The 20,720-nt window shown below is 35.7% G+C and overlaps 4 protein-coding genes across 4 annotated transcripts in view; 2 read left to right on the top strand and 2 right to left on the bottom strand.

Annotated features, from left to right (window-relative positions):
• The window catches only part of LOC111488022, a 28,924-nt gene extending 21,372 nt beyond the window's left edge, over positions 1-7,552 (bottom strand). Inside the window, exon 1 of the mRNA XM_023135599.1 lies at positions 7,543-7,552. The gene's annotated coding sequence lies outside the window, so the exon portion shown is untranslated. The remainder of the gene's footprint in view (positions 1-7,542) is intronic.
• On the top strand, positions 465-6,113 carry LOC111488023 (serine/threonine-protein kinase PBS1-like). Its single transcript, XM_023135600.1, has 5 exons — positions 465-1,562; positions 2,124-2,329; positions 2,996-3,185; positions 4,608-4,999; positions 5,097-6,113. The coding sequence occupies exons 1-5, from the start codon at positions 1,442-1,444 to the stop codon at positions 5,586-5,588; spliced, it is 1,401 nt and encodes a 466-aa protein (XP_022991368.1). The 5' UTR covers positions 465-1,441; the 3' UTR covers positions 5,589-6,113.
• LOC111488029 (bidirectional sugar transporter SWEET15-like) lies at positions 6,049-7,478 on the bottom strand. Its single transcript, XM_023135610.1, has 5 exons — positions 7,242-7,478; positions 6,886-7,133; positions 6,651-6,812; positions 6,448-6,567; positions 6,049-6,351 (listed from the first exon to the last, which is right to left on the bottom strand). The coding sequence occupies exons 1-5, from the start codon at positions 7,291-7,293 to the stop codon at positions 6,205-6,207; spliced, it is 729 nt and encodes a 242-aa protein (XP_022991378.1). The 5' UTR covers positions 7,294-7,478; the 3' UTR covers positions 6,049-6,204.
• Positions 7,553-13,549: 5,997 nt separating the features above from the next.
• LOC111488044 (NAC domain-containing protein 83-like) lies at positions 13,550-15,010 on the top strand. The gene is made up of 3 exons (XM_023135630.1): positions 13,550-14,075; positions 14,152-14,438; positions 14,569-15,010. Exons 1-3 carry the CDS (start codon positions 13,895-13,897, stop codon positions 14,857-14,859), a joined length of 759 nt encoding a protein of 252 aa, XP_022991398.1. The 5' UTR covers positions 13,550-13,894; the 3' UTR covers positions 14,860-15,010.
• Positions 15,011-20,720: the final 5,710 nt, after the last annotated feature.

Below are 20,720 nucleotides of genomic sequence, written 5' to 3' on the forward strand. Positions count from 1 at the left end.
AAAAAAAAAAAAAAAAAAAAAATACTATACCTAATTTTTTTTGTTAAAATTTAATAGTTAACTCGTATATATATAAAAGCTATTGAATAATTTAGATTCTTATAGACATGTAATATTTGACTTTATAATTGATTTTTGTCAATCGAATTGAACATTAAAACAAAATAGTCAACATTTTGAAGTATCATAAGACATCTAATATTACTTTGTTTACCTTAGATGAACGAACTAAGAAAACAATTGGGAAAGAAAAAGAGTTGAGAAGGAAGGAAGAAAAAGGGTAAATGAAGAAGCGAGAATCTAGTGAAACAAAGATGCTAATTTGAGGATAGGATTGCAATGAAGGGCACCAGTAGTTCATCGGCTCTATCAAGTATGCAATTGCAAGTTCTTCTTGTTTTCACTCCAAATGAGGATGATACCAAAGATTTCAATTACTTTTTGATTTTCTCTTAAGAAACCCAAATGCCAGATGTATGTTGGGGAAAGCTATAATTTAACCTAAAAGTTGAGAGAAGGGGGTTAAGAAAACAGGGAGGAAAAAAAAAAAAAAAAAAACCGATAGCAACATACAAAACCGTCTGATTTGAATCCGATGGCAACGATGATGGCCATCGTTTCCATTGGTGGAATTGAAGTCAGCGTCACGAGTACGCGAACAGAGAAGAAATTGGAGATAATGAAGGCAATGGAGGGACAAAAAATGAAGCTTTCCATCAGTTGAATGTGGAATGAATCCGCCAGTTCCCCTCTTTTATTCACTGCTTCCATTCAACCCAACCCTCTTTCCAAACAATTCAGAGAAAGGATGATGATGCATAATTGGATCATTATTCAATTATTCGTAGAGGGAGAGATACAGCGGATCTGAAATTGAGATGTGATTTTCTTTTCCTTCATTTTCCTTTTCCACCCCTTTTCCCTTTTCCACTTCTTTATTATTCTGTTTTGTTAATTGAATAATTGGGGTTGCCGTAATCCAAGGGGGCGTGTGTGGAAGCCGAGTAGTCTTCAATGCAAAGCCGGCTCTTCTTCTAACTCTGCTCTCCATTTTCACTGTGCACACCCAGTTAATCTATCTCACACGAAACCTTAGCTTCCCACCCCCCCCAACGACCCTCTCCCTCGTCTCTTCAGCATCATTTATTGGTATTTCTACACTCTTTACATTCTTCTACTTTCTCTTTCTCTCTGTCTTCTTCTTCTTCTTCGTTTTTCACCTTCCCGATCGGGAGGAGGGAGCTTCTTGGGGACTAATTTTTTTTTAGGAACGGACTCATTTGGACTGACCCTTGATGTGATTTCTTTGTTTTTCGTGGTAATTGGATTGGATTGCGAGTCCTCGATCGAATCTGGCGGCGTTTGAGATCAATTCTTCCCTTTGTTATTGTGTTTTTGAGGAGTACAAGGATTTCGAGGATTGGGGTTTTGATTTGAGGATATGGGTTGTTTTCCTTGTTTCGATTCGAGGGAGGAGGAGAAGCTAAATCCTGAAAGGGAAAGCGATGATGGTCAGCAAGACCATCCAATGGTTCCACCGAACATTGCAAAATTACCTTCTGGTTAGTTTTTCTCCTCTCTTTGGTTCTTGATCTGTGTAGAGTCTCTGGTATATAAAAATCTGTGTGTTCTTGATCTAGTGTGTACGATTCATCATTGTTGTTCCTTTTCTTGCTTCATGTTAGTCTATGAAAGGTTTTGATAAAATGGGAAAAAAGAAAATTGATGTGGAGCTACTTTTAGTGGACCCCAGTAGATTTTCATAAATTTGATAGACCTGTGTTTTTTTCATTGGAGGAATCGTGGTGAATTCTGTAGTATGATGCGTCTGACCGAAACATTTGTTATAGGGATCAGAGTCGCAATCAATTGTTTAGTAGTCACTAAATCTGGCGATTGTGTTCATCCAAATTTGTGTACTCTGCATCCATCATGTTTGTATGATAGATAATATTTGTTTGCAGTACTAGATTCTTTCCGCTTTGCAAATATAGTTTTACCACTTCAAACATCTTCCCCCTTTTTACGGAGGACGGATCCTAAATTTTAGAATGGGGTAGGAGGACCGCATACTGCAAATGGATCTGTTACTTAATTGCTATGATTGTATATTTTGCTTGCAGGCACAGACAAACTTGGGTCCAAAAGTAATGGAGGTTCCAAAAGGGAACAGCAGATTCCCAAGGATGCTCCTCTTGTCAATATTTCTGCTCAAACATTCACTTTCCGGGAACTTGCTATTGCGACAAAGAACTTTAGACCCGAATGTTTTATTGGGGAAGGAGGATTTGGACGTGTATACAAAGGGCGGCTCGAAAGCACAGGCCAGGTTATGTGTAAAAATTTCGATTATATATTAGACTTGACCATTCTTGTTTGCTCTTTTCCAGCAGTAAATTAGGATTATCTTATGCATGGAATTAATCTTTTACTTGAAATGGGAGGGGACGCGAGAATGTTAAAATTGAATTAGTCTTCACATTTGGAAGATACTATTCATCAAGGAAATGTAAGGAGGACGAAATTGATATCTGTTACCAATTTTGAAGGAATTATGAGTCATCTAGAACTTGTATTATGCTAGCAAGTAAGAATGTCGTTAAAGAGAAGATTTTGTTTCATTAAAGAAGCTTAGAAGTTCCTGCTGGAAAAATAGATTGGAGTTGATCTATTACTAGTAGCAGAAAGGGGGGGAATCAGTTAAGCCTTCCCGACTTGCATGACACCTATCCACAAATAACTACTATCTAGTTTCTTCATGTCTTGTCACAGAAATGTATATAAATTTTGCATATATGTAAAACTTATAGGACTTCAACTTGAAAATTATGCCTTCTTAAACAGAGAGGATCTACCTCCCATCTTCTGAAATAATTAGTTGAAATTCACCTGTCATATTCCATGTCGCTAGAATATATTTTTAAATATTTTATACATACTGTTAATGGCCATTTCCGCTCAACGGAAATTTCTTATTTGCATAAATTTGCCGCAGATTGTTGCTGTTAAACAGTTGGATAGGAATGGTCTTCAAGGCAACAGAGAATTTCTAGTGGAGGTTCTCATGCTTAGTCTTCTACATCATCCAAATTTGGTGAATCTGATTGGTTACTGTGCTGATGGGGATCAACGGCTTCTTGTGTATGAGTTCATGCCTTTGGGATCATTGGAAGATCATCTTCACGGTAACATTTTCCCCTGACTTGAAAGCTTATCATTTGGATGAACCACATGTGAATAAGAAGTAGTCAATATATGAAGAATCATTTCAAAAATCGCCGTACAATTTAGCATGGATTTTGAATGTAGATCTGATGTTGACTGTGAGCCACTATTTTTCCACTTTTCTTGCTGGTTTAAGATTGGATATAGTCTAGAACGTAATCTTTGAAAAGGGTTGAGACCAAATTCTTATGATTTTTTTGTAGCCTGCCGTTGGCTCTCAGAGAAAACAGACCTGGTCAGTTTGAGGATACCTTTTAAATTCTAGTATTTCCAACCTGTATCAAAATTTTGCTAGATTACTATTGCCCTAAAGCTGTTATGCAATGACCATTCTATCTGATCAAAGAGCATGCTAGATGGACCAAAGGACTGTTTTCAATGAATTCACATAGAAAAGAGGACTTCTTGTCGACCTATTTCTCTGTTTATTGTTCATAATTCACCCCTTGTGACATTCTTGGAAGTTCTTTAAGTTTCTGGGAAGCGGGGTGAAGGGAAGTCCATCTCTTGAGTACATTATCTTATGCGTGGATGTGCGATTTAATAAAAAAAACTTTTTTTAAAAAAATTTCCAATGTTATTCATTCTTATGTTGTCTACTCATATTCGGATGCAGTATTTAGTGAAGTTTAGTGGCTGCTATTTGGCTATATCATCAATGTTATTGCAATTTAATACAATTGTGTGCATATTATGTGAAATTATACAAGTCTTGTAATTTGTGAGATGTGTGTTGTAATGACTTGCTAGTCTAGTTCATGAATAAAACGTAGTAAATCTGTCGTATCATTCTTCCCATTTGAGTATTTTGTGTAGCCACTTGGAAATATGCATCAGAGGAGTATTGTTACATGCTTGATCGTATTAATTTTATTTAGTTATAAAAATCAATGGAAAAAAAAAGGTTGTAGCAAGTTAATAAAATTTACAATATTATTTTAGAATCAGACGCTAAATGTATAGGACTATCATGGCATTGCTTGCTTGCGTTTAGAATCAGAATCAAAGCTAATTTGGTGTGTGACCTGCAAAAGTAAATAGAAAAGAGAAAAGTGAAAAGAAAAGAACGTAGTGGTACTCACGAAAATGGGAATTACATTCCTTATCCTTCAAAAAGATGAACCTACCGAAATGGTTCTTAATATATTTATTTTTAGCTTAGGGCTTACCCATTGGGAATCATGCTTTATTCTTTGTTGAACTTTTATCTTCTTATAAGGCTCTCGTTCTGTAATTAATTGGAATGGGACTCTGCTGGATTTAGGGAGAATCTTTTTGTTCTCCCTTACTTCTTGTAACTTTCTCCATGAAGAATGTTATTTTACTTCTAAACCCTAAACCTTCAAGTATTTTGATCATAAAAAAATTTTCTTCTTAATCAGAAATTCCACCTGATAAGGAACCCCTTGATTGGAACACAAGAATGAAAATAGCTGCTGGTGCAGCCCGAGGTTTAGAGTACTTGCATGACAAGGCAAACCCTCCAGTTATTTATAGAGACTTCAAATCCTCCAATATATTACTTGAGGAAGGATACCATCCAAAGCTTTCTGATTTTGGCCTCGCCAAGCTTGGCCCTGTTGGAGATAAATCTCATGTTTCCACCAGGGTCATGGGGACTTATGGTTACTGTGCTCCTGAGTACGCCATGACTGGACAATTAACCGTCAAGTCTGATGTTTATAGTTTTGGTGTTGTCTTCTTAGAGTTGATTACTGGACGGAGAGCCATTGATAGCACCCGACCCCAAGGTGAACAGAACCTTGTCACATGGGTAAGACATGCTCAACATTTTACATATTTTTATAAAATGTTGGATAGTATTTTTGTTGCATGCTAATTATAGTTGGTCTTTTTTTAACACAATGAAGGCACGCCCGTTTTTTAACGATCGCCGAAGATTCTCAAAACTGGCTGATCCACAGTTGCAGGGGCGGTATCCCATGCGAGGTCTCTACCAGGCTTTAGCTGTGGCATCCATGTGTACCCAAGAACAGGCTGCAGCTCGTCCACTCATTGGAGACGTGGTCACTGCCCTGTCTTATTTAGCAAATCAGTCCTATGATCCAAGTTCTCCTTCAGGTACTGCTGCCGCTCAGAGAGGTTCTGGTGACCGGGACGAAAGACAGAACAGTGGCGAGAAAGGTGGAGGGGTGGTAAAGAATGAAGAAGGGGGAGCATCTGGACGAAGGTGGACACTGGATGGTCCGGAGAAGGACGACTCCCCTAGGGAGACTGCAAGGATTTTGAATAGGGATTTAGACAGAGAGCGTGCGGTCGCTGAGGCGAAGATGTGGGGAGAGAATTGGCGAGAAAAAAGACGACAGAGCACGCAAGGCAGTTTTGATGGGTCTAATGGATAAGTAATGCAATTAGAAGAAGAGATGCAGAAGGAATGATCTCCCTCTGTTACCGCGTCTACTTCTCATTCCTTCCCTACGTTTGATCGGTGGAGGAAGAAGGAAGAGGTTCCAATGTTAGGAGGTGTTATTGAAGCTTCTAAAACGTTGCTCATAGGGTGGCTGCTACTCAGTGTCATTGTGAGCAGCAAAGCAATGGATGTAGGGGTTGGGTTGATCCTTGCGGACTTGGTTAATACTTTTTTTTCTCAACTCTGTTCAGTTAAAATTTTCCTCCTTTATGAATTCCCATAACCCATACATGAGAAGGAGGAGGAAGAAGAAGAAGAAGGAGAAGAAGAAGTAAAGGCAAGCATGGTGGAGGAGAATGCAATGTACATAGAGAGACGTGAGGCTTGGCATGTTTGATTGCCTATGTCCTGTATGATGAACTCTGCAGTACAAAACTGTTTGAATCGGCCAATTTTGATGAACTCTGCGGTATAAAGCAGAGAGCAGCAGGTTTTGTTTAATAAAACTCTATACCACAATAAAACTGAAACATTGGCTGCAGAAAGTATGAAGAACATAACATAATCATGATCTTCTCGATATCTATATAACATCATTTAATTGAGCGTCATTTGGGTTGGGCTTCACTCACTTCGACAACTGCTATGCTTTTTACTTGTTCTGGCAGCTTCTCTTCCATTATTTTCCGCTTTCTGTAAACTGCATAGAGCAGCATCTGAAGCAGCCCCAATACGAAGCCCACCACATTTGGAATCTGTCCCACATTTCTCATTAACGGACACCCATTCCCTAAACTAATTATAACTCAATATATATATATATATAGATTATGGTTGAGAATTTTACTTACAGCTATGCACATGTCTTTCAAGAAAACACCATAAGCAAACCACATTACGGCGCTCAATGTGAGGAAGAAGGACAGTGAAAATGGCAAAAACTCGACGCTCTTGGTCTTAATTACTTGTCTCTGCAACCAAACACAAGTAATTCCCGTCTTAAGTGCAATCATTTATATAATAAAAATGGAATGAAGATGTAATAAATGCGCACCAAAATGCTTAAAGGGGCTGCAAAAACAGAGATGGAAACAGCAACACAAATCCACCCCATTACTTTGACAGCATTTGAATGTTTGGGAATGAAGTGGATGGCAAGGAGGATGAATCCAAGCAGCCCCATGTTGATCACAGCAAAGATTCTGATGGTCAGCATCTGAAGGAAAAGAATGAAGCATTAAGTAGGGAGAGATGTTAAGAAGAAGAAGAAGAAGAAGAGGAAGACCGACCCTGACTGGATTGGCGGCGAATGCAATGAAAACGACCAAGTAGAGAAACTCGAGGACGCAGCCAAAGGAGTTGATGGTGATGAGAAGAAAAGTGTTGGTTTTGAGGATGGCATAGTAAAGCCAAAGGGCGGAGCTGAAGAGAGCCACTAGGTATGGCAGTGCATGGAAGCCCTCCGTCGACTTCTTTTGCCATATTCTGTAAAACGTCGGCAAAGGAGCTAAGTAGACAAAGATGGAAAGGATGTTACCTGCCACGCAAAATTTTTGAGGCTATGTCACAACACCCACTAATTAATTAATATATTGATTAGAATTAGTGTGGTATTTAGAGAAAAATGAGAATGGTTAATGATTACCAAGAATGCCAAATGTGAAAGCTAAGATATGGGGGCTGTGAAAAATGGCCATTTTTTCTTTGTCCCTCCAAACAAACAGCTTACAAGCTTGATGTTCTTGTTGGTGTTGTTGTATGAATGAAAGGATATCCCGGGCAAGGAAGCCTTACAACCCTCTCCCTTTCTGTATCCTCTGTGTAGCTCTCTTGTTTTCAGCTTGAAAGAAGAAGAAGAAGAAGAAGAAGAAGAAGAAGAAGAAGAAGAAGGTGATGATATTGAGAAGAAGCATTGGAGATATTTGGTTTATATAGAAGTGAAAGTGAGAGAGAGCGAGAGAGTTTTGAATGCAGGTGGAGAATTGGTAGGTAAGTTACCACAAACTCATGCAACCAACCCAACCCTTATGTGCTTCTTTCTTACTCTCTCTCACACACACCTCTTACAAACTTCCTTTTCTTCCTCTCCCACAAATTATTCCATAACACTGCCATATGTATCTTAGTTTTTCAATATTCATTCTGAATAGGAGCTTTATACCTACTCTCTCTTCGCCCGTTCTGGTAGATTATTAGATTAGTGTAATGAAAAGAAAAAGGTTGAAATGCACTAGATAATCGTACTTAACTTAGCTGGTTTGACATGGTTGTAGCTCGTTTATTTTTTGCAATTACAAGAGAGAAAACATAATTTGTGGCGGACCCACATATCTAGCTTAGTTAGTTTGACATCGTTTATTTTTTGCAATTAGACGAGAGAAAACATAGTTCATTTCATGGGATTACAAATGAAGGAATTTCTCTATTTTTTGCGTTTCGTGTGTAAAGAAAGTAAGAGAACTTAATTAGGTGGTATGAGTTTGGTCATCCTTTTTGGTTACCCAATGAGTTTTAATTTAGAGTTTTCTTCATTTTCATTTTCCATTAACGGGTAATCTCTCATTTAGATTAGGAGTGAATGAAAACGTTACTTGTGACTATAATTTGGTTGGTAATGGAAAGATTGGTTAATTAAGTATACAGTGGATGAATAATAATAAAATGAGAATATTTTGAGTACTGAGGAAAACAAAAAGAAGAATATGAAAAGAGGAAATAATGAATGAAATGGAATTAGAAGAGTTAGGTAGGGTGTTAAGATGTATTAATAGAACTTAACAAGTTTGGATATTAATTTTGGTTTACTATATAGACGCTGGATTTCAAATTAGGCCTATTTTAGGTGCTTCCATCCACATGGGCTACAAACATGCACTCCACCTTTGGTTCTACAAATTACCTCCATCCAGGTTGCAATTTTGAAATTCATTAGCAAGTTAATACCAACTGTTCATTATTAAAATTGTCTCTAAAAAAACATATACTTATGAAGTAGCTGAAAAGGGACGATGAATATTGTGGTTTAAACAAATATTTTAAAGTCTAAATACATTAATTGTTGTGAAGTAAATTTATTAAAAGAAATAAAAGTATCGATTATTTTGCTGATGCAGGAACACACAGATTTTCCATTTGAGGAAAAATGCATGTATTGTTTGATTGAAAATTATGATAATTAATAAAATGATTATCCGACAAAAAGACAAGATTAAGTCGGTCACGTCTTCGATTTAATACAAATTTTTGGAAAGTTGAAAGAATTAAGAAGCTAAGCTCTATAGTTTACGATATAATCATTTGGTGCATATTTTATACAGAAATTAATTAATAAACAGCCAACCCACTCACCACTTTCCCCCCTTATTTTCTCTTCTTTATTTCAATAACAAAAGTATATATTAAAACAGCATCATGCGAAAATGATTGATATAATTTTTTGAAAAAAACTTTTTGATGGTTCATTTGGCCTCGATGGGACAAGCATTGAAATTATATTCATATTTTAAACAACAAAACCACCTCTTCATCCCTATACAGAAATCGAGGACTAAATGCAAATTTCCCAATGAATACACAATATAGAAAGGTAAACAAAATATGGGTGTCACAAAGCCAAAAGGAGAACTAATACTAAACACACTATTTTTTTTATAAATTGAGGGAAAAGGGAGGAAAATAGAATAAAATTAAATAATAATTATTATTAATATACTTTAATAAAAAAAAATAATAGAAAAAACACAATAATTGCATCCTTTGACGTTTCAAAGCCTCTTCAACACCCACACGCAAACTCCTTTGACCTCCCAAAGTTATTTTAATTTCAAATAAATAATTATGAGAGAGAGAGAGAGAGAGAGAGAGAGAGAAATCAAAATTCAGCCGCAATTTGGCTTACGAAACAAACCTTTTTTTTCTTTTTTTTCCCTTTATATTTATTTTTTTATTTCAAAGCTTTTGATATGCTATTGCACAAGTGGTGGGTTGAGGGAGAAATAAAGGATTTATTATTATTATTTTCTTTTTGTTTGGAGAATCTGTCCTTTTATATTATAATTTTTTCTTTATAAAAAAGGGGCTTATTTTTGTGGAAAAAGAAAAAAAAAAAAAAAAAAAAGGGTTTCCCTTCTCCCTACGGAATGGAGACAGTTGTTTCTTCAATTGTCAATGTTTGAGGCTCCCCCTTTAACTAAATCTCAACCGTCCCACGTTACTCCTCTTTTCCCTTTCTTTTTTTTTTCTTTTCCACAATTGCCCCCAACCCTTCAATATTTTTTAAATACAAAATTAACCGATATTTAATTTCACTTCATACCATCAGTAATTCATAGTTATAATTGTTATAGTTTTAGTATTACTTTTTGTTCATTTTTTAATAATTAAACCTTACTTTAAAACTTTTAAAACTTACCCGTAGTCCCAAATTGTGTGACTAATTATGCGACCAACTAGCGAGATTCATGGGAGAAAACGTGTTTGGATTTTAACGACGTTGAAATTATAAAAATAATTTTCTTATAGCGGAGTGTATGTATGTGTCATTCAAAGTTACATGTCTCACTATTATCTTCATTAATTCAAAAGAAAATGTCCCTTGATTTTTTTTTTTATTACTCATCCATTTAATATCCGTAGATTTCATTGATTATATAAACCGAGAACAATAAAATTGAATGAAGAAATTGATGAAAAGAAAAAAGAAAAAGAAAAAAGAGGATATATTTGATTGGGGCCGGGGGGGGCACAAATGAGATATTGCAAAATCTTGAGATGGAGAAGTTTGAAGTTACCGTTTTTGTCCCTGAAATCCATCCCATCAGACGTGGCTGCCCCTCTCTTTGGGACACATGTAGGCCCCACTCCCACCTTTATTCCCTCAACTACCCCTCACCCCCCACGCTACTCCAATTCAACCATTTTCTTCTTTCTTTCTTCAATTACCTTTCTACCCACCCTTCCCCCAACAATTTTATTTTCTATGTTTCTCCATTCCAATTATATCAAATTTAATTCCATCACAAATTATTTTATTTATACCATTCCTTATTTAATCGTGACCTATCTGACTTAGCTTTGCTTTGGTGTAGTTACGTACAAAAGTATGTTTTAGAACGAAACTGTAATGACTCATGCTTAGGATTCGAATTAGAATTTACCCAAGCGACATGATCACGCCACTTGCTCCCCACAAATCGACACGAGTCATTTTAATATATCTTATAAACACTCACATGCATCATAGGAGAATCACAAAAGGTCACCAAACATAGAATTACTTCAAGTAAATCCCATTTACCTTTGGAATTCATAAATCATAGATAGTAACCTTCATTTTTTAAGTTTTTCTACGTCATTATATTCCTTCTATGGTGTGAAAGATAAGATTAAATGAGGAAGACAAACAATATCATCTAAAAGGGAATTTCGAGTAGACTTTGCGTATCACTCATATATTTTTATAGAGCAACTACCGTAAAATATATATTATTAATAAAAATGTTAGAGGTTCCAATCTTCTACTTAATCTAATGTTGAACCAAAAAGTACATATATTTAGGGTCAATTTTTTCTCTTAGGCTTACTTTCGTTTGAACCATGGGTTACTCACATCGCTCGAGCCCAACATGAATCGTAGGAACATATTTACATGGGAATGAGGGAATGTTTCAAATTTAGTCCATTTGATTGAATTAAGCTACAAAAATTGATAAGCACAAATTTGAATATGGATAACGCTTTTGTTTCTCCTTTTAGAGTTCCGTACGGAACGTTTACATGGGAAAGCCATCGCGTCGCATCGCATCGCGAGGAGGCAACTTGGTAACCAAACGCGGCTTGCTCCCCACACCACAACAAATCAACTATTTTCATAAAGGGTACTTTTGTACTTTCACTATCATGACATAGTATCACATCACCCCCACTCCACTTGCCAACTTTCTTGGATTATCTCCCATGGACCATAATGCCCCCCAATTTATTTCTTATGATCTCGATTTAAATAGTTCAAAATATTACAAAAACTTTAATGTAAAAATAGAAATCATTAATCCCCTCAACGATGCATGATATGAACCCATTTATTGATATATGATAAGAAAAAAATGTGATAGGACTGAGTACATAATTTATATATTATAGTTTAGACATTGCATTGAAGCTTAGCGAACAATTAAAATAGTTTGTAATATTATAAAATATAAGTGAGAGAAATGGTAGAAAATCTCAACTCCGCATGAATCCCCTAAAAAGAGGACAAATGTGCCACTAGGCTTAAATTTTAGATGCCTTGTAGATTTTATACTCCATGCTCAACCTAACAAATTAAGAAAAATCATTCTATTTCGAATATGTCAATTATATTAAAAAATAATTCACGTGTCAATAAAAACTAAGTTATAAAAATATCGAGGTTCGATTTGATTATAGGACATACTATACTCACGAATAAAAAAATAAAATTAAGAATTTAATGATAAATTCGATTTTTACTTTATTTTTTTTTTTCATTCAACTAATATCATTTTTTTTTTAAAGTTCAACAAAATTCAGAGTCAAAGTCTTCCCTTCAAAGACAACTCTTCTCTAAAAGTCCAATATAATTAGATATGAATCAATTGCACAGAGACAAACCTTCATTCATGTCAAAATAATTCAAGAATTTAGTGATTAATAATAAATTGTTTAGTTTAAGTGGTTCCTCTAGTCGAGTAGAGGGGATGATATTTGTTTTAACCTCCAATGACCTACATCGGTGATCAACCTATCGATGAAGAGGTATGCCTAGAAATTTCTTATGGCAATTCAATTTGAACCGTCATGATAAGACACTTGAGTTTCTATGTCGAGCCTAATATTTTTTTGAATGCCTTGACATGTATATTGATTAGGAATAAAATGTTATAACATGAAATGTGGTTTTTTAAATAAGGATTAGGAATGAATGTGTAGTACCAAGTTGTTGTTTTTTTGTCCCCTATGTCACGATTATGCATTTGTCTCTTCATGATATGATGTTATTGTGATGGGGCTCTAGAGCATCTTCAGACTCATTTATGGTTGACTCACATATGTGTCATGGTTGGTTCACGCATGAGATCACTACCTTCATGTTTATGATATGATCACGAACTACCTCTTTAAAGTAATAGGTCACTTATGGCCGATCCACATATACATCTTAGTTGGTTCGGTAAGAAACTAACTACTTGTAAAATAAATTAATAAAGGTATGGGAACAAAGACATTTTAGAGTCTTATGCTCGGTTCTAGTAGCCTTTGTCCATAGTTTCTATTTTACTTGTTGTTGGTTCAAATATTTGGACGGAATTTTAAAACTATTAAATATTATATTATTTTGAGAAGTTTAATGAATTTAAACCAATTTTTATTATTTTAGGCGGGTTTTATTCCTAATACTCGAGAAGTAGCTACTCCCTTTAGTCATATATATATATATATACTTTATATTTACATGGAAAATATGATAGACTTTGTATGAAGTATTAAATTATATTTAAATGAAAGCTAGAATTAGCTGAGGAAAGTAAAAGGCATATAAATTTTAGGATTTTTATTTTTGAAAAGTTATTTAAAACTATTTCATAAAGCTTCTTATCACAAGGCATTGCTTTAAACAATTATTCTCCTTTTTTTTTTTTTTTTTGTTTTGTTTTAAACTTTTGGGGTGGTAAGTAAATATTTTGGAAGAAATTATGTAGGGACATAATCTAATTATCAAATTATCAAATTTAAAACAATTCAAAACAAAATAAATAAAAGTTGCATTATTAATAAAAAATAAGAAGAAAAATCAAGATACCATTCCAGGTAAAGAAAAAACTGAAGAATATCTTTAAAAAAAAATTGAGGTCTAGATGGGAGAGAAATATATATATATATATATATATATATATTGAGTCTTGTTTACGCCAAACATGTCGTCCAATTCTATTCCTTCTTGGCTTTGGTTTGCTTTGGTTTGCTTTGGTTTCCTTTGCTGTTAGAGAACCCATTAGTATAAAGAACCTTCAGTTTCCTCACAGACTCCCCACGCTCCTTCTTCTTCTGCTTCTTCTTCTGCTTCTTCTTCTTTCTCTTCCCTTTTCTTTTCTTTAATTTCCCTTTTGCTTTTTCCATTTTATGCCTCTTCTTTCTTCTCCTCCCCTTTTCCCATGATTCTGTTTCTCCAATTATAAGAACGCCCCCTTTCACCTGCACCACTTGTACCAATTTCGCCTTTTCCTTCCTGCCCTTTCTGCCTCTGCCTCTGCCTCTGCCTCTTCCTCTTCGGCGCCCATGGAGAAGCTTAATTTTGTCAAAAATGGCGTCCTCCGATTGCCCCCTGGCTTCCGCTTCCACCCCACCGATGAAGAGCTTGTGCTTCAATACTTGAACCGGAAGGTTCATTCCTGCCCTTTGCCCGCTTCAATCATCCCTGACGTCGAAGTTTGCAAGGCTGATCCATGGGATTTGCCAGGTTTGTTTTTCTATTTGGGGATTTGGGGATTTGGGGATTTTGTAGTGATGGATGGGAAATTGATTCTGTGTTGCAGGGAATATGGAGCAAGAGAGGTACTTCTTCAGCACCAGAGAAGCCAAGTATCCTAATGGGAACAGATCAAACAGAGCGACGGCCTCGGGATATTGGAAGGCCACCGGAATTGACAAGCAAATTCTTACTTCCAACGGAAATCAAGTGGTGGGGATGAAGAAAACTCTGGTTTTCTATCGAGGAAAGCCCCCCCATGGCTCTCGAACTGATTGGATTATGCACGAGTACCGCCTCGCTTTACCGCCAACTGTTTGTTTTAATGCCTCACAGGAAAAAACCCCCTTTCAGGTGACTTTAACCTTCTCGGTATTTTAGTTTGTTCTGTTTTGTCTCCGTCCAAATGTTGCCCTTTTTCTTTATATACTAAGGATTTTGGACATGGAGGAGGTGGTAACGATAGTTCAAATTGTGTGTGCAGAGGTCTGGCGTGGGTCCAATGGAGAACTGGGTTCTGTGTCGCATATTTCTGAAGAAAAGAAATGGGCATCCAAGCGAAGAGGAGAAAAACAGAAAGGCAGGATTGGGGAAGCCTGTGTTTTATGACTTCATGAGGAAAGAGAGGGGGGGGACAGACTTGAATTTGGCTCCCTCTTCCTCGTGTTCAGGGTCAAGTGGGATCACTGAGATTTCAAATAAAGAATTGGATGATCATGAAGAAAGCAGCAGCAGCAGCAGCAGCAGCAGCAGGTGCAACAGTAAATTTGTGTGATTTCCCATGAAAGGAAGAAGAATCCCGCAGTCGTTGGTGGTGTAGTTTTCAGTTTTCTGGTCTGTGTTTGTGTAGACATAAATATATGAGTATATGATTATAAGCCAAAAGAGATGAATGAAGCTGGATCGGCGTTTAACTTGCTCTGTTACTACTGACCCAGACAAACAAAAATGAAACACTGTCATCTAAGTCATGTTCCAATCAACGAATTAATTTGCTTATCAAATAATCAAATAATAATGTTGCGCTATGCTTTGCATATCAACTTCAACTCTCCATTGCAGCTACAAAGCAAAGCCAACAGAAAAACAGGAAAGGAAAGAAAAAGAAGATGAGGGGAAAGTGGAAAGGGGAAAGGGTTAGGGGAAAAGGAGGAGAAAAAGAGGGAAAGAGTTGCAAATATTTTAAGAAGAAGCAGAAGAAGAAGAAGAAGAAGAAGAAGGTGATGTCATCCTTTTTGGCTGAAGGAAACCAAAAGAAAAGGAATTGACTCTGAGAATTAAAATAAATAAATAATCAGAGAATGGAACCCAATTCTAAGCTCTACGAGTATATATGCTGATTTTTAAAATCTTCAAAGCATTTGGTTTTTGAGGTTGGAATCCTTTTATAATCTCTAATAATAATAATAATAATAATAATAAAAAAGTCAACTTTCATTGTTCCAAATGTCAGACCAATGTTCCCCATGCCTTCCCTGTTCATTTAACGATTTTCTGAAAATAACCCTTCTTTTTTTTTTCAATTTTAGATTCTTTTCTTCTTCCCCCCACCCATCTCCTTAAATCCCACAAAATTATAAACCCTAATTTACTCCCAACTACTCCCTACATCCATTTAAATACAGTATAAAGCTTAATTAAGTGGGAATGAATCAATTAATCGTACCTTAATCTTCAGGTGATGAAACCTCGACACGTGTCCAGCATGCAACGCCTCGCCGCCCTGCGCATTAGTTTTATAAAAACAGAACTGCTGAAAGGTTTTTTAATTCTCTTTATTTTCCCTTAAATTATGTGACAGTGTGTATAATAAGGGGTGGGCACACATTGTACGCAAAGATTGTGATATCATATGCCGTGGAGGTTAAAAGCGTGGCCCACAGACCAATGAATGGCCGCCAAATGGACACCAAGAACCCAAAGGGCGGCCTATTTAACGCTTAAAATAAAGGATTCCTTAAGAGTCGGGTTAATTCCGCTCGCAAAATTAAAAAAAAAAAAAAAACGAATTCTTTGGAGACTGAAAACAAATGGCTAATAAAAATCTACGATCAAGTGGTTGAAGGGGGAAAAGAAAAAATAGACCAATCCAAAAATTAAAAACCAAAGGGAATGGTTAATGCTTGTCAATTTTGTGTTGCCTTATTTTTGGCCTATTTCAGTGGTTTTAATCAACTTTTAGTTGATTTTAATTCCGTTTTATTTCTTCTTAAATCAGTAACAAATAAACAGAGTCAATTCTATCATACTCTCCAAATCTATCCTTATCAATCCTTTGCTTAATCTCTTGGGAACTACTTGGTTCAATTCTGGATTGAGTTTGAGTTTGTAGGGTCTTAAATTGTGAATTTAAATCTATATTTAATATATCTTCCTAATTGTACATGTACTCTTACAAATCATTTCAACGGATATAATATATACAATCAAAACATAAACCAATACATCCAATAATTTTAAGCTCCACAAAATCAAATACTTTGAGTTCATACACAGCCACTCCAAACGAAAACCCACGCCATATAATTATATGTTACATCAAAAGATATCAAAGAATCGAATATAGTAAAAATCTATGGATTTGATTTCATTTATATTAATCCGACATTAACCCATCCAATAAAAATGAGTTAAAAAGGGGAAGGAATGATTCATAGAAATCATTCTAAACAAGAAAGGGTTTTTAATTTCTTTTAAAAAAAGAGGCATAGTCAATATAAATAGGCAGTATTTAAATAAATAAATGAAGAAAATGGTGGCCTTGGAATTTCTTGTGATGGAAGGTTAGAATCAGCAAAGGCTGTTGAAGTTCATCACGTCACCTTTATGTGAACCAATTTCATTGTCAAAAGGACAAAAAAAAAAAAAAAAAAAAAAAAAAAAAAAAAAAAAAAAAAAAAAAAAAAAAAAAAAAAAAAAAAAAAGAAGAAAAAGATGAGGAATTGGATTGGATTGTGGATTGCTGACTTCGGGTTTCTCATTTGTCAATCACGTGGACAGCACGTCATGGTAGACCACAAAACTTACAGCAATAACTTTTTAATTTTTAAATTTTCTATTGTAGGCCAACCTGATAAGATCAATAACATTTAAAGAAAAATCCTACCAATCCTAGAAACATACGAAAAGGCAATAAGAAAGGGGGGGTCTCCATCAAGCAAGGCCAATTTAGAAATTTTGAACACAACTAAATTACCCATCACAGAAGGAATTGTGATGAATTATGCAAGTTGACCAGTTCTTCACCCAACCACTCTTATAAGCTGTTTGTTTTGGACGAACATTAAATAAGAGAGGTTGCTTTGCATCCCTGCAACAATGACATCTATCTATCTATCTATCTTTCTTTTTATACTTCTTCCCCCCTTCAATCTCTCACCAAAATCAAAGCTAAAAATCATCTTAATCCCATCCATCCCACAAAGTTCCGGTTGGTGGGGTCCACTTACTGTAAGCAAGTGAGGAACAATCAGCCTCCCCTTTCACATCAATGTTTAATCAACCTACTCATACTCTTCTCCAGTTCAATGGTTCGTAAATGCCTGACATTTTGAGACACGCATTTCCAACTTTTAATGGAAACACTTGCAACAAATGCAATATTCAAATTAAATGAAAACCGGGCAGAAAGGTCGTACCTGTAATTGGCCACATTTCATGCCCAGCGGTTATATACTCAAAACACTTCCTGCAAAACAAACCATCTGCAAGACACTTGGGGCGTTTAGATGGTTCAGCCAGATATACAAGTAGATGAGGAAAGATATCTCCAATCTCCATGATGGAGGGCAACCCTACCCACAGACCCTATCTACCATTTAGATGCCGAGTACCACTTGCCGTATAATACAAGTTAAGCTTTCAAGTACCGAACTGTACAAACAAGTTTATCCTGAAACTTTTTTTAGCTGCATTTACCTCAGCAACAGGTTAAGTATCATCCTATTGAGGTCTGAAATCAAACAGAATAACCATCAAGGAAAAAGTCCCTAAAGAACTTCGAAACAAATTAGAACTGTATGCAAAGTCCATATCAGTCCAATAGATTCAGTAACTAGAGCTGTTTTCTCCTAACCTATTTACCTCAATAAGAATTTGCATATCATATTCATATTTTCTGCCAATCAAACATAAAGGAGTACGTATTTCAATAGAAGTTCACATAATTCCATCGTCCATCAACCCACCTAGAAGGCTCATTCTACTCCATCATACAAAACCCATCTCATGTGTTTAAAGGTTGTGACTAGTTAGAAATATACTACACGAACACTAGAAAGGATGAACATTTTTCTAGAAGGCTTGTCTTTCTTTTCCAATTCAGATATTTTCAGCCCGAAACTTCCAATTTCAATGGTGAATTTGCTCAGAAAGCTAAATATCAAATATTTTTAGTGAAAGACGAGTCATTCATGAGGCAGTCAGGACCATGAAAAACTAATCGCATTAAATCAAATGACAAAAACAAACAAAAATGGTGAGAAACTCCAGGCAATAATTCCACACTAGTGTGTTATCTTCGCTTACATGCGAGGATTACAACTTTTGAGATCACTCATATCTACTTAATGTTTACTCTTCCTTGCTAAAAGGTCCAGATAAGGGGAAAAAGATTGGCACTGCAATGCCGAAGTTGCCAAACTCTTTTGGATCCTACAGAGTTCTTACTCATTTTTTCCAACTTGGCTAATTTTATCTCCTGAAGATTTAGGCGGAGGTGGCTCAGAACATGCCTTCAGAACAGCCTCATTCTGGAAAGAAGGAAAGATACGAATTTAGTTACATCAAAAAATTTAAATGATAAATCTAGAATCGGTAGAGTTCCATTTTGTAAAATAACAATATATAAAACAAGAACAACAGCAGAACAGAAATTCGAAATAGAATTCCATGGTAACTACCAAAAGGCCAAGCATGTACATCTCCAAAGTACAAATACAGAGGTGTAAAAAAATAGAAAATTTGGCTTGGTTCGAGAATGAACCACCTTCAGATGGATGCATTTGAGAGGCATAATTTATACAAGTCAACTAAAAATAAAATTGTATTCGCTCCTGAACAATAAACAGTCAAAAGCCGCAATTTTCACCATACATAAGACTAAACAAATACCTCCACAATATTGTTAGAAAGAGAAAATCCACTCATGAAGAGTAATCAAGACTTGACATAATGTCCTTTTTAGCATATAAATTTGACAATCATAACAAGATAATTCGATTAAGTAAAAACTAATTACGTGAACCTTTTAGTCACTTTGCCAAGACTTATAGAATAGTATACATTATCCTTTCTGATGCAATTCTAACAGCTAAATAGTGAATATCTATGCTGACCCTCAAAATTTTTATTTCACCGAATAGACATTCCACTTTATAAACTTAAGGAGGCAAGAGATAAAGCTAATGGGGGCAAAAGTCTCTTACTATTCTTACATATGATTTCCTTAGGGATAGGGTTCGTATCAGCTTCCTTCAAGGACTTGTGAATGATATTATCAGGGGGGAAGATATATATTTAGTACACCTTCGGATGTTTCTAAGACGTTTTGAAGAACTCAACAATAAATCCATCAAGACCCAGAGCTTGTTGGAAACCAAGCCATAAATAGAAAGGAAATTTTCCTCCTTTGAAATCAGCATTTAGGGGTGAGCTTTGAGCGATGGAAGTTGGTTTCATTCCAAGTTTGAAGCTAGAAATCTGATCCCCTTTTTCATAATTCAGTCTATGAATGAAAGAAGAAATTATTTTTTCATTTAAAGGTGCTTTATAAGGCTGCGCCATCCAGACTGAGGATTTCAAAGAAAAACTTTCTTCCTCTTGCTGTCAATTATTATATGTTAGTTGGAAACTTCATCTCCTCCCTCCAATGTGAGAGATTTGCACAGTTGAATCCAAAATTACCTTCTTCCATCAACAAGGTTTTGGAGTTTGAAATAAACGGTGCTTTTAAAGGCCTTTCAAGATGTGTCAAGAGGGGCAACATCTTCCAACTCATCAACTGCTTTCAGATCAACAAGATTGTTGGCATTTTTGAGAAAATGTTGCCAAGAGCTTCCTAATTCCATCTTTCCAGCAAAGACTTTATTTTTTAAGATTTGTTAATCAAGCCATGACCTGGCCAGCCTTCGAAGGGAGAAGCCAATTTTCAAGATTCCATAAAAAGGCGATATGCTTAAGCCACATTTACACAAAATTGAAAGATATAAGGGCCCATTTTAATTAACACCAAATGAGAATCAGAAAATGATCTAAGGCAAACCTCTACAGTCATGAAGCTGAGAAATCTATGGAAGAAATGTAAGGCTACTGTTGCTTTCCCAAGTTTGATGGAAGTTTTTTTAAAAAAAAAACTTCAATGGCTTCATCCTCTCCAAAAATCAATCTCCCTGCAACTCTGTTCAAGTGGTCCCTTTCCTTCTCATTAATTAATTAATTAATTTATTTTTCATTTTTATACCCATGAGTATCCCAGCTATTGGCTCATTGTGTGAATGCAAAGTTTGTTTCGTACAATAGCAAAAGTCCATGGCTCGTTGTTGGTATATGTAGCTACAGATGTAAGCTTATGAAGGTCCATGTCCAATGGTCCTTGCCCCTCAGTTCCTCGACCAGAAAGGCTATTTTACACATTGC

This window comes from Cucurbita maxima, unplaced genomic scaffold (assembly GCF_002738345.1).
Source record: "Cucurbita maxima cultivar Rimu unplaced genomic scaffold, Cmax_1.0 Cma_Scf00013, whole genome shotgun sequence".
In the NCBI taxonomy this organism is placed as follows: Eukaryota; Viridiplantae; Streptophyta; class Magnoliopsida; order Cucurbitales; family Cucurbitaceae; genus Cucurbita; species Cucurbita maxima.